Source organism: Gordionus sp. m RMFG-2023, chromosome 1, assembly GCF_954871325.1.
Source record: "Gordionus sp. m RMFG-2023 chromosome 1, tfGorSpeb1-WG-v2, whole genome shotgun sequence".
Lineage (NCBI taxonomy): Eukaryota > Metazoa > Nematomorpha > Gordioida > Chordodea > Parachordodidae > Gordionus > Gordionus sp. m RMFG-2023.
In genome coordinates this window covers 33307140-33319357 of record NC_088775.1, presented here as the reverse complement: position 1 = coordinate 33319357, position 12218 = coordinate 33307140, and the positions used below count along the sequence as shown (strand labels likewise).

The 12218-nt window shown below is 25.8% G+C and overlaps 2 protein-coding genes across 2 annotated transcripts in view; one reads left to right on the top strand and one right to left on the bottom strand.

Moving 5' to 3' along the window:
* LOC135931200 (uncharacterized) overlaps window positions 1–3439 on the bottom strand; it is a 36212-nt gene extending 32773 nt beyond the window's left edge. The window contains exons 1-3 of the mRNA XM_065468144.1: window positions 3142–3439; window positions 3054–3097; window positions 2556–3010 (exon numbers count right to left, since the gene is read on the bottom strand). Coding sequence (XP_065324216.1) covers window positions 2556–3010; window positions 3054–3097; window positions 3142–3409 — 767 coding nt within the window. The 5' untranslated portion in view covers window positions 3410–3439. The remainder of the gene's footprint in view (window positions 1–2555; window positions 3011–3053; window positions 3098–3141) is intronic.
* A 6555-nt stretch (window positions 3440–9994) lies between these two features.
* On the top strand, window positions 9995–11719 carry LOC135924457 (uncharacterized). Its single transcript, XM_065459517.1, has 4 exons — window positions 9995–10358; window positions 10436–10833; window positions 10958–11195; window positions 11550–11719. The coding sequence occupies exons 1-4, from the start codon at window positions 9995–9997 to the stop codon at window positions 11717–11719; spliced, it is 1170 nt and encodes a 389-aa protein (XP_065315589.1).
* Window positions 11720–12218: the final 499 nt, after the last annotated feature.

The following is a 12218-nucleotide window of genomic DNA, read 5'->3' as shown; positions in this document are numbered from 1 at the left end:
TTCTTAGATACTTTTTTATCGCAAATGATAGTACGGTTTTTAGATAAAAAACAAGTCTTTGGTAATCTTCAAATTTTATTACCTAAAAACCCTACTTCGTTTTCTGATGCCATTATTGGTATAATTAAATATTTAGCAAAATTTTATTCCTATGATATTGATACTGAAATCAATTTAATCAGTGAATTCGAATTGTGGTATAAATATTTACTACGTTTATTATTTTACCTGAGCATGCTATTGATGCGCTCAATCGGTATAAGGAGGCTTAATTTCCAAATATTTTGAAGGTATTTAATATTCTTGCATGTTTGCCTATTACAACATATAAGAATGAAGGACCTTTTTTCAAAATGAGAAGGTTGAAAACTTATTTACAAAATACTACTTCTCGGCTAAATGGGTTAGCTCTGTTAAATATCAACAGAGATTTAATTCCAACGACAAAGAAAATTCTTGATGAATTAAAAAAATTCCCACGAAAATTAAAAATCGCATTATAATTCTAGTATTTAATAAATTTTTTATATAATATTGTATTTAATAAGTTATAAAAACTCGTTCTTTAAAAAATTTTCTAGTCAATATTTTATACACACTACAATTAGTATTTTCAATAAAAAAAATTTTATATTTATATTGTATGAGAATTTAAGCTGAGGCTAGTTTTTAAAGCAAATTTTATAAAAAAAAAATTGACACTAAACTTTATTTCAATATATATTTTTTTAAAAAAAATTATTTATAATATACCTAACTTAAAATAAAAATTGGGTTATAACCTTTATTTCTTCTTATATTCATAAGCACAAATTAGTAAATAAATCAGGAGACCCAAAAGAAAGCGTCTACTTACGTCAACGCATAGGAATTCAGATTATAAAATCTAATTTCACATGCCATAGGTTAATTCCCCGAGGAGCCGATTAATCTTGATTTTCTTCTTCCCTAAATTATTTAAAATCCCCCCCCCCTTCTTCTTCATATAATCATTTCCATTTATTATATTCCCATTATATCTATTATTATACTTTGTATTATGAAGTCTTTGTTTGTTAAATTTCTTGAATTTTCTAGAATTATGTTTTGGACATGATTTTATTTTTATAATATTGTCAGGTTTAATTTGTCTTTATTAATAAATGTTAAATTTAAAAATTAAAAAAAAAAAATTTCTTAAATAATTAATTTATAAAAGGAACCAAAATTCAATTAAAAGTTAAAAATATTAATATAATTATTATTGAATTATGAATAATTTAAAAGAATAGCTCAAAGATATGACCCGGCCGAAGGTGAGGGAAAAGCTGGCCAAAGGGGGTTTGGGGGCAAAGCCCCCAAAATCCCCCCCTATAGGGAAATCCTGGATAAGCCACTGGTATAACATAACATTTAATAAAATAAGGCAAAGATCTAGCAAAATTTTTAATAAATTCCATATTCAAAAATAGGGAAAATGTTATATAATTATTTATTAAAATGAAACATTATTTTTAATATAAGTTTTTCAAGTTTGAACCATTTAAATTTATAAAATTGAGCAAACTTAATGCTCATCTTTTAAATAATTTAATACTTCCAACTCTACATTGTTATAAACATGATTAACATTTAAAGAATTTTCAAAATTAAAATAATTGCCTTCCTTCAACAAAAGAGAATAGGATATTTGCCTGGACCTATATCTCATTTTCTTTTTGAGTTAAGATGGCTTTATCTAAAAGTATGTGATGCAAATAAAAAAAGGTTCTCACTAAATGCTACCCATCTATTTTTAAAATAGGGGCATGAGAGAGTTGGTAAAAAGGTTTTCTTGTATTTTGAATCATAAATTGTTATGTGACATGCAAAGTGGACTATGTTAATGAGTTCTATATCATCATCCTCAAAAAAATTTATACTATCACTTTCACTTTCATAAATACTCATTTTAGAATAAGATTAAACAGATAACATGTTAATTTTTTTGTCAACCCAAGTCACAGATTTAATGTTTAAATAAATTGTGGATATATATTTAAAATTCAATTTGTAATAAAATAATACTTATTAAAAAAAGAATTTGTATTTAGTATTTTGAATATAAGTATTCTTGTTACAGACCAATCCTGATTATAATTAACTCATGAGATTTAATTGATATATATTTACTTAGATTCCATTTATATGAAAAATTATTTCCAATGCATTTCCATATATAACCACTTTATATAATATAAGCAAAATTTATTATTTTAATAATTTAAGGTTTGATTTCCACTCATTACTATTGATCCCCATATTTATCAAAAAAATTTTCACAGGTCCCTAAGAAATGGATATTGCATTAATGCAACATATGGACAATGTGATGAGTCTTAATTAAAATTTGAGAATGTTTGGTAATGATAAAAAAAATTATGTAGTAAAAAAAAAAGTTGTTATATGCAACACCATCATTGACGACTTATAGTGAAACATAGTGTAAATATTTTAAGATTAATATTTTATCAGTCTTTAATTATTATAAATTAATGAAATCTATTTTGATAAACTCATATATAAAATAAACATACTTTCCGTTTGAAGTTTGATTTGCATTTGATTCAATGGAAAATATTCTTGCACAATGAATTGTTATTAATGGAGTGATATTAGAATTTTTCAAAAGCTTATATAAGTTGGATGGGGAGTCAGGTGTTGTATGATTATTAGCATAAATTAATATTTTGCCACATTTAACAATTATTTTTCTTTTATGAAAACTTCCTTTCTTTTTAATAAAGGCTATATTTAGATAATCATTAATTGTATTATGATCAAAAGGCACCACCTCTGAAGTCAGTGAATAGATTGAATTGATTATTAGAATATCAGCATTGTTTATTTCAAATGTTATATTATTAGTTTCATCTAATAAGTTGATCGGCAATGTTTGGATATTAGTATTATGATTACATTGAGCAAAAATAGTATTTAAAATTTGAATATTATCTTGTTTTAATAAATCTGAAGTTGTGTGATGTGAATTCTAAAAATTATTAATATTAATATATATATATATATTTAATTACTTTTTTGACATCTCCTAGATGTTTTAAAACATGTGCCTTTTTATCTAAAGTAAATTATAACATTAAAGGTGAAATAAATTAAATTAACTTGAATTAAATGTATCTAAATCAAATTCGTCGTCGGAAGATGAAAGGTATATTAAATCTGATTCACGTATCTTCTTAAAGGAATTTAAATCTTTTTTTGCATGTACTAATACACCATCGGTGGCATTTAATGGTTTAAGAGAAATTGGCTGGTGCGGAAGAGAGGGCAGAGAAAATATCTCAGAAATAATAGAGGGCCTATTAATTCTTATATCTTTTCGCATTCTCACATTGATATCATCCAAATCATCTAGTAATGTGTCATTCATGAGTCTTTAATTTTTAATTATAGGATAAGTGAGTTTATAAGGTATGATATTGTGGATATTAGATAAATTTTCCATTGAATTAAAATAGTACTAATATTATGAGAATTATAAATATCTATACAAAAGTTTATATACTATATACTCTTTAAATATGAAGTCTCAGAAATAGATACTTAAATATAAGTCTATGCCCAAATTTTTTTTTTTTAAAAACTTTATTTTGTTTATTCAAATTTGTAAAATATTGATATAATTTTAAAAAGAAATGATAAAACACTAATATATTAAAAAACAATATATAAATTTGTAAAATAACTAAATAAAAATATATATTAAAAGTATCGGAAGCTCTAAAAAAAGCTTAATTTTATAATGAAAATGTACCTAAAAAGCAGGTAAAATTGTGTTTAAAAATTTATAATCGGCACTTGAATCTTTTTTCGATAATTTCCCCCAATATCCGCGCTTCATTGACATCTGCTATAACAATAGCCCCCCCCCCTCATCTTTAATGGTAGCGTTATATAATCTGAAGAGGGAGTACAACAGGGCGACCCCCTCGGCCCTATTCTTTTCTGCTTAGCTATCCATAATATGATGAAAGATCTTAAATCTGATTTTGATCTCGACCTAAACCTATGGTACCTTGACGATAGCATCCTTTACGCTAATCCACATCAAATAAGCAAAGCTCTTATCTACCTTGAAAAAGAATGCCCTAAAATAGGTTTAGAATTAAATAAAACTAAAACAGAAATTTGCTTTCTCAACCCCGAGATTCCCTTAGATTTATTTAAAGAATACACTATCATCGAAAAGATGATATCCAACTCTTGGGCTCCCCATTACTGAATAATAATATATTAGAAAAAATTATCGATAAAACTTTTTCTGAGATGCAAAACTTGGAAAAATTCATCAACCACTTTCCATCGCACCAGCTTTTTTACTTATTAAAAAAGTGTTTATCCCAAAATTTCACAACTCTTCCACTCATCCTCACCATTAACCTCTTCAAAATTTTTCATTCAACACAATATTTGCTTAAATTCCTTTATAGAAAGAATCCTCAATCTTTCATTATCAGACTTTAATTGGCACCTAGCCCAATTACCCGCTAAACTAGGTGGAATCGACTTGATCCCCTTAGAACTACTTTCCTTTTCTCTATTTATATCAAATCGCCTATCGCTCAATTCTGCGAACTCTTCATTCATAATTCCCCATGATGATCTTCTTTCAGCAGCAATAGAAAGATGGAATCTCCTAACCCCAGACGGTTATACGTTTCCTACCGAAATCTTTAACAAATCTATCATCGACCCCCTAATAAAAAAATTACAAAATAGTCTTAACCCTACCGAAATCAACGATATAAAACTATTACAAAACAACGACAAATACAGCGGGCATGAATGGCTCGAAGCACTTCCAAGCCTAACCTTAGATAATCTCTTAACCAATGACCAACTGAAAGTTACTATAGGCTTTGACTAGGATGCTCGCTTACACATTCACACTCTTGCCACCAATGCAGCCTACCCGTTCAACTTAAAGCCAGACACGGTCTAAACTGCACCCGCAGCCAAGGACGCCATCTACAGCATAAAGCAATTAATAAAATCATACATAACGCTTTTAATAAGGCTAAAATACCCAACATCCTTGAACCTACCAACCTCTCATTACAAGACGGTCTTAGACCCGATGGCTTAACCTGCACCCCCTGGTCCAATGGGAAATCCCTTATTTGGGATGCAACCTGCGTATCATCTTTTCCTTCATCATTTAACACAAACCCTTTTACTTGTGGGGAAAATAAAAAATTAATAAATACTCAAAATTAAATAACTTTTTTCAGCCAATAGTCATTTCAACTAAAGGCAACTTTTTACAGTCTACATATATTTTTTTAAAAACTTTATCTCGAAAAATTCTCATCATAACAAACGAAAACCGCGAATCTTTATTTCTTAAGCAAAAACATCAATTAGAAATTTTTAAACACAATTAAACTTGCTTTTTAGGTACATTTTCATTATAAAATTAAGCTTTTTTTAGAGCTTTCGATACTTTTAATATAAATCCTTCATTTGAAATTAGTCCATAAAAAAAAATTTATTTAAAAAAAATTTGCCTAAATTCTAAAATATAATTAAAATTTTTTTTTAAAACTATTTATTTTTGAATTTTTTTTATATGATTTGTACATTTTCTCAAAATAAAAAGATCCTCGATAAAATTTGAATATCTTTTATTTGTAAAAAATTTTGAGCGTAAAATTTGAAGATCTTTTATTTTTAAAAAATTTTAAGCGAGATCTTTGAAGATCTAGATCTTTGAAAATCTTTTATTTAAACATATTTTAGATCAACGATCTACAAAGATCTTCATATTTTATAATGTTATAGTAAATTATTATTTTTATGATATTATTTTTTTAAGTAAATGGGTTAGTAAGCATGTTAAATTAAAATAAAAATTCAATAAAGATGTACAGACAATTTTCATAATCGTTATTTTTTTTTAGCTTTTTTTTTAACATATATGGGTAAAAATTTATATTAAAAAAAATTTATATTAAAAAAAATTTATATTAAAATTTCAATGAAGATGTAATGTAACACAGGAAAGTGACAAATGTCATAATCGTAGTATCACAATTGCCTTCGATTAGGAAAGTGCAATATTAAAATAACTTTTAAAATATTGAGGTATCACAAATGTTCTAATTATTTTAAGTTTAAATTGCTCGTAATTATTGCTTAATATAAATTTAATAAGATATCTTAAAAAGAACAATATATATATTTTTTTAAAAAGACACTAGAAAAATATAATAAATTTTAATTAAGAAAAAAAGGAATAAATTTCAATTAAGAAAATAAATAAATTTTAATTAAGAAAAGAAATAAATTTTAAATAAGAAAAGAAATAAATTTTAAATAAGAAAAGAAATAAATTTTCAAGAAAATAAATATTTTTTAATTAAGAAAAGGAATATGCTAATTATACTTACAGTTATTTGATATTTTTTTTCTTTAAAAAAAATTTCTTGTTGCCCTTATGAATTGTAAATTTTAAGAACTTTATTACAGATCCATTTTATTCCTGATGATAGAAAATTTTACGCATTTAAAACACTCCGACAAGATCATAGCATTTATAAGACACTTAGGCTGCTAAACAGGCTAAAAAATCTAACCATAAGAATCCATCATTACAAATTTGAATCAATACACATTAGTAGTATTAGTCTATGAATTTAACTTTTTCCCTCTTAGAATATATGGAAAATTGACATCACTTAATTTCAAAATTAAGCAAAAAGATTTTGTAATACCCATCTACCACCGAAAACCTTTTTATCAAATTGTTTAAAATCATTTCCCCTAATAGAGTAAAGAAAACTGCTATCAACTATTTCAAATCGTTCCCAAAAGTTTTGTAATATAGTCTGCCACCCGTAATCTTTCCAGTCAAAACTATTCTTAAAGATCCAACAGCGTCAGCTTGCGGCTAAAATATAGCAGCCTCATAAAATATAAGTTATTTTGGTTATTATTTTTAGATTATAATCTATTTTAATCTTTCTAAATGTATTTTTAAATTAATCAATTATTTTATCTAATGGATTAGTTAGTTTATGGGAAAAAAATGATATTTCTGAAACTCAAATTCTTAAATATAGTAAAACTTATATTTAAGAATTTAACTTTTATATTTTAAGAAATGTAACAAAACAAAACTTATCAAAATTAATTATTCTCATACAAAATCAGACTAAAGAATGTATTATTAAACTTAAAAATATTGAATTACTTCTTACCGTTTTTAATTTAGTAATATTTTATTAAAAATAAAAATTGTGAATTCCTTTCAGTCAGAATCAGAAATACTAAATCAAACTTAAACAAACAGGTAAAAAAAAATAGTATTAATATAATTAATAATGTTATTATTTCATTCTATATAAAACAGGAAATAATATTGAAAAAAGGGCAAAAATGATAAGTTTTACAAAATATGAAATAAGTGAAACTCAAAAACAAAAAAGTTATATGATTTGATAAAATTTATAATATTGGATTAATTTTGTTATCATATTTTTCTATTTATAATTATTAACTTTTATCAATCTAAAAAAGTAGCAAAAAATAAAGTTAAAGAATGTTATGAAAAGAATATAAACGATGATAAACAGGAAGATTCCATATGTGAAATATTTCATACTCATAAACCTTGTCTGTCAATTGACTGGTCAAATTCAATCAATTAAACTAAAGAGTATTTGACCTGGTTATTTGAAAAAATAAAAAACGATATAAATACATGCGGAATTTATAGTAGTGTAGTGAGTTTATCATTTAACAAGAATTAGGCATTTTACAAGGTGATGATCAAAATATTTCAAGTGTTATCAATGGAAATATGTGGAAAGTAGTAACTTCCATAAGAAATAATCAGATTTCGGCCCCAAGTTAGTAGAATGGGTTTTGCCCACTTGCGCATTAAAAGAAGTGGCATAAATAATTCCTAGTTCGCTTTTTATTCAGCAAGAAATTGGTCGATTTGGGTTAATATTCATGAAAAACAGAAATGGATTGAAGACCTCGACAACAGATATTGATTAAAAAAAATTTGCAAAAATTTTAAAATATAATTTAAAAAATTTTTTAAAACTATTTATTTTTGAAAATTTTTTATGAGTTGTACATTTGCTCAAAATAAAAAGTTGAAGATCGTAAAATTTGAGGATCTTTTATTTTTTAAAAATTTTGAGCGTAAAATTTGAAGATCTTTTATTTAAAAATATTTTAGATAAACGACCTTCAAAGATCTTCATATTTTATAATGTTATAGTAAATTATTATTTTTATGATATTATTTTTTGAAGTAAATGGGTAGGTAAGCCATGTTAAATTAAAATAAAAATTCAATAAAGATGTACAAACAATTTTCATAATCGTATTTTTTTTAAACTTTTTTTGACATATATGGGTAAAAATTTATATTAAAAAAAAATTTATATTAAAATTTCAATGAAGATGTAATGTAACACAGAAAATTGACAAATGTCATAATCGTTATTTTTAAACTTTTTATGTAAACATGTTAAATTAAAATTTAAGTGAAGATGTACCATAGGAATGTGAATTGTCATAATCGTTATTTTTGAACTTTTTTGAATTTTTTTAAAGCAATTGGGTAAATATAGATATTGTTAACATGTTAAATTAAAATTTCAGTGAAGATGTACCACAGAAAAGTGACAATTGTCATAATCGTTAGTTTTGAACTTTTTTGAATTTTTTTAAGGCAATTGGGTAAATATAGATATTGTTAACATGTTAAATTAAAATTTCAGTGAAGATGTACTACAGGAAAGTGACAATTGTCATGATCGTTATTTTTGAACTTTTTTGAATTTTTTTAAAGCAATTGGGTAAATATAGATATTGTTAACATGTTAAATTAAAATTTCGGTGAAGATGTACCACAGGAAAGTGACAATAGTCATATGTCGTAAATTTGAATAAAGTAGAAGAAAAAAATTAAAAATGATTGTTTTTAAATATTGATAAAAATGTTTATATTCGACGAGAGTATGTTTTAGTTATATTTTATATTTTCTAATTTTTCTGTATGTATAAAAGAAGAAGAAATTTTATAAAAATTACCATTATTATTATTTATTTGGCTTGTTTTATAAAATAATTAAAAAAAGTAATATTAAAGTAAAATTTATCAATTAATAGAATAATGAGATTTATTCGGCATTTCATTTTAAAGTTAACTTATAATATTTGGTGTCGAATAGATGGAACGAACTATTTAAAGTTTCAGACTAAAGCTCTATCCCAACTGTCCAATAAAATCTCAATTTTATTCGTAATAAAAAGGATAAAAAGGTAAATGATAAATTTATTTTACATTGTAATACTTAGTTTAATTATTTGGATTATATATAGAATTAATTTCAAGTTAGTTATAATTCGATTTTTGTTAAGCACACTAAAATGTATATTATGCAGATTAATTTGTGGAATTTGTATTTGTTAATGGATAACGTAGGGATATGTTTAATTTCGTTGATAATTGTTAGTTTTGTATTAGGCTTAATCATAGGAAGATGTACATCGTATATAAGGATTGAGAATAAAGAAGTAGAAAAGATTAAAGATATGATAAGAAATGAAGATAGGATTAGACAAGTAAATAATTATAGACCAATTGTTTATTTTTCTTGTGGTCAGCAAGGACACATATCACGACAATGTGAGTTAACTAGGCAGCTTAAATGTACAAAATTTGGGCGTAACGGACATATAGATATGAATTGTAGAGAATTTTTTGACAGATGTTTGAAATGTTCTGAGTGCGGTTTAGAATGTCATTCACAAGAGAGATGTAATAAATGACTAGATGTAATTAAGGATAATATTATAAATAATAAATTTAATAGTCTGATTTTTTTAATTATAAATTAAGTATAAATGAAACAAGTATAATTAATTTAAATGAAAAAATGAATGGAAGAGAAATCGAAACAGAATATATATATATAGAATTGAATTAGAAAAGATGATAAAGAGAAATAAATGTCCGAGGATTAAAATAAGAATAGGTGAAAGTAAAGAATGCTTTTTATTAGATACAGGAGCCAAGATTAGTTTGATGGATTATAATAAATGGTTTACAAAAGAAAGATTTACAGCTAGAAGAATAATAGCGAAACAATTAGACGGTAATACAGTTAAGATTTTACGTTTTTATACGATTAAATTGGTAGAAGTAAAGAAAGAGATAACGATATGGATTACTACGTTAAAGATAGAGCCTATCTTAGGTTGGAATGAAATTAAGAATATTGGTCCTGATTATAATTGGGGGACTTTGTTTGAAGATATCCGGGAGAACAACAAAAGAACTAAAGAGATAATAAGAAGTAAGGAAGAGGAGAATTACCTTGTTTAGGAGTTAAACATGAAGTAGTTCTCGATAAACTGAAAAATCGAACACCAGAATTTTTAATTAGATATAGAAGCAACATAGAAGAAAATAAGGAAATAGGAAATATAAGGACAATAGAGGTAGATTCAGTCGAAATCAAACAACAAGCAATTAAGAATATGGTAGAACTGGATATTGTTGAGGATAATTTCAAGGAAGTCTTTAAAGAGGAATTAGGTACTCTGAAAGATTTTGAAGTAGATATACGATTAGAAAAAAATTATCGACCTAAGTTTTGCGGCATAAGAAGATTACAGCTTTCGTGGATAGAAGAGATAGATAAAGAATTAGACAAATGGCTTAAAGAAGGAATAATAAAATCAATAGTGCATATTGTATGGGCAACACCTTTAGTTCCCATAGGAAAACAGGATAACAGATTAAAACTATGTATAGACTATAGAGTATCGGTAAAACCCGTGGTTGATAGAGGAAAAATATCCTTTACCTTGAATAGAACAATTATTGGCTAATTTAAAAGAAGCAACAATGTTTTCGAAAATAGATTTTTCTAATGTTTACTTGCAAATTAAGGTAAGTGAGAAGACAAGTAAAATATTAACGATTACAACGCATAGAGGATTATTTGCTTTTTGTCGTTTACCATTTGGTTTGAAAGCATCGGCTCCAATATTTAAAAGTCCTATGGCGGCATTATTTCAAGGAATAGGGGGAGTAATGTATTATTTAGATGATGTTTTGATATGTGGTAGAACAGAAGAAGAACACAATACTAGATTAGTTAAAGTGTTAGACATAATATTAGAAAATGGTTTAAGAGCTAATATGGATAAGAGTGTCTTTGGAGTAAGAGAAATAAAGTATTTAGGACATATAATAAAGGGAAATGAAATTACTCCAATTGCAAAGAATATAGATAAGATAATGAACATGTGAGCACCAAATAATAAAACTGAAGTACAGGCGTTTTTAGGAGCTACGAATTATTATCATCGGTTTGTTCAAAATTTTGCAGAAATTGCGACACCGTTGTATGATTTATTAAAGAAAAATAAAAGATTTGAATGGGGAGAAGCACAGGAGGAAAGTTTCAAAAAATTGAAAATAAAGATGGTAGAGAAACCGATTTTATATAGTTTTAATGAGAATTTTGATATTATATTAGCAGTAGATGCATCTAATGAAGGTATAGGAGGAGCTTTATTACAGATGACAGATAATGTTGAGAAACCGATTTTATTTTTATCGAGACGATTTAGTAGCACTGAGAAAAATTACTCCACAATCGAGAAGAAGGCTCTGGCTGTGAAATTTGGGCTAGCGAAGTGCAAATAATATCTGATTGGAAGAAGGTTTTTATATACTGATCATAAGCCTTTGGTAGATTTATTCAGGAAGGAAAATAAGGAACTTATGATTTCACAAAGATTGCAAAAATGGTTAATTTTAGTTGGTAATTTCGATTTTGAGATAAAATTCAGAGCGGGTAAACAAAATTGCTTACCAGATATATTATAGAAGAAGAAGAGAATTAAATAGTAATAAGAGCTTTGAAAATAGATACAAGAGAAAAACCTATAACTTTTGAAATAGTAGAGGCAAAAAAATGAAGAATTAATGAGAGTTAAAGCATGTTTGAAAGGAGACATAGAATGGAAAATTGAGGACAAAGCATTCAAAAAGGTTAAGAATGAATTAAACATGGAAGACAATTGTCTTATGGATATCATTTAGTGATTCCGTTGATATTAAGAAAAAATATTTTAGCAGCAGTACATGCAGGACATCAAGGTATAGAGAGAATGAAAAATAAGGCACGCAAGGTGGCCCAAGA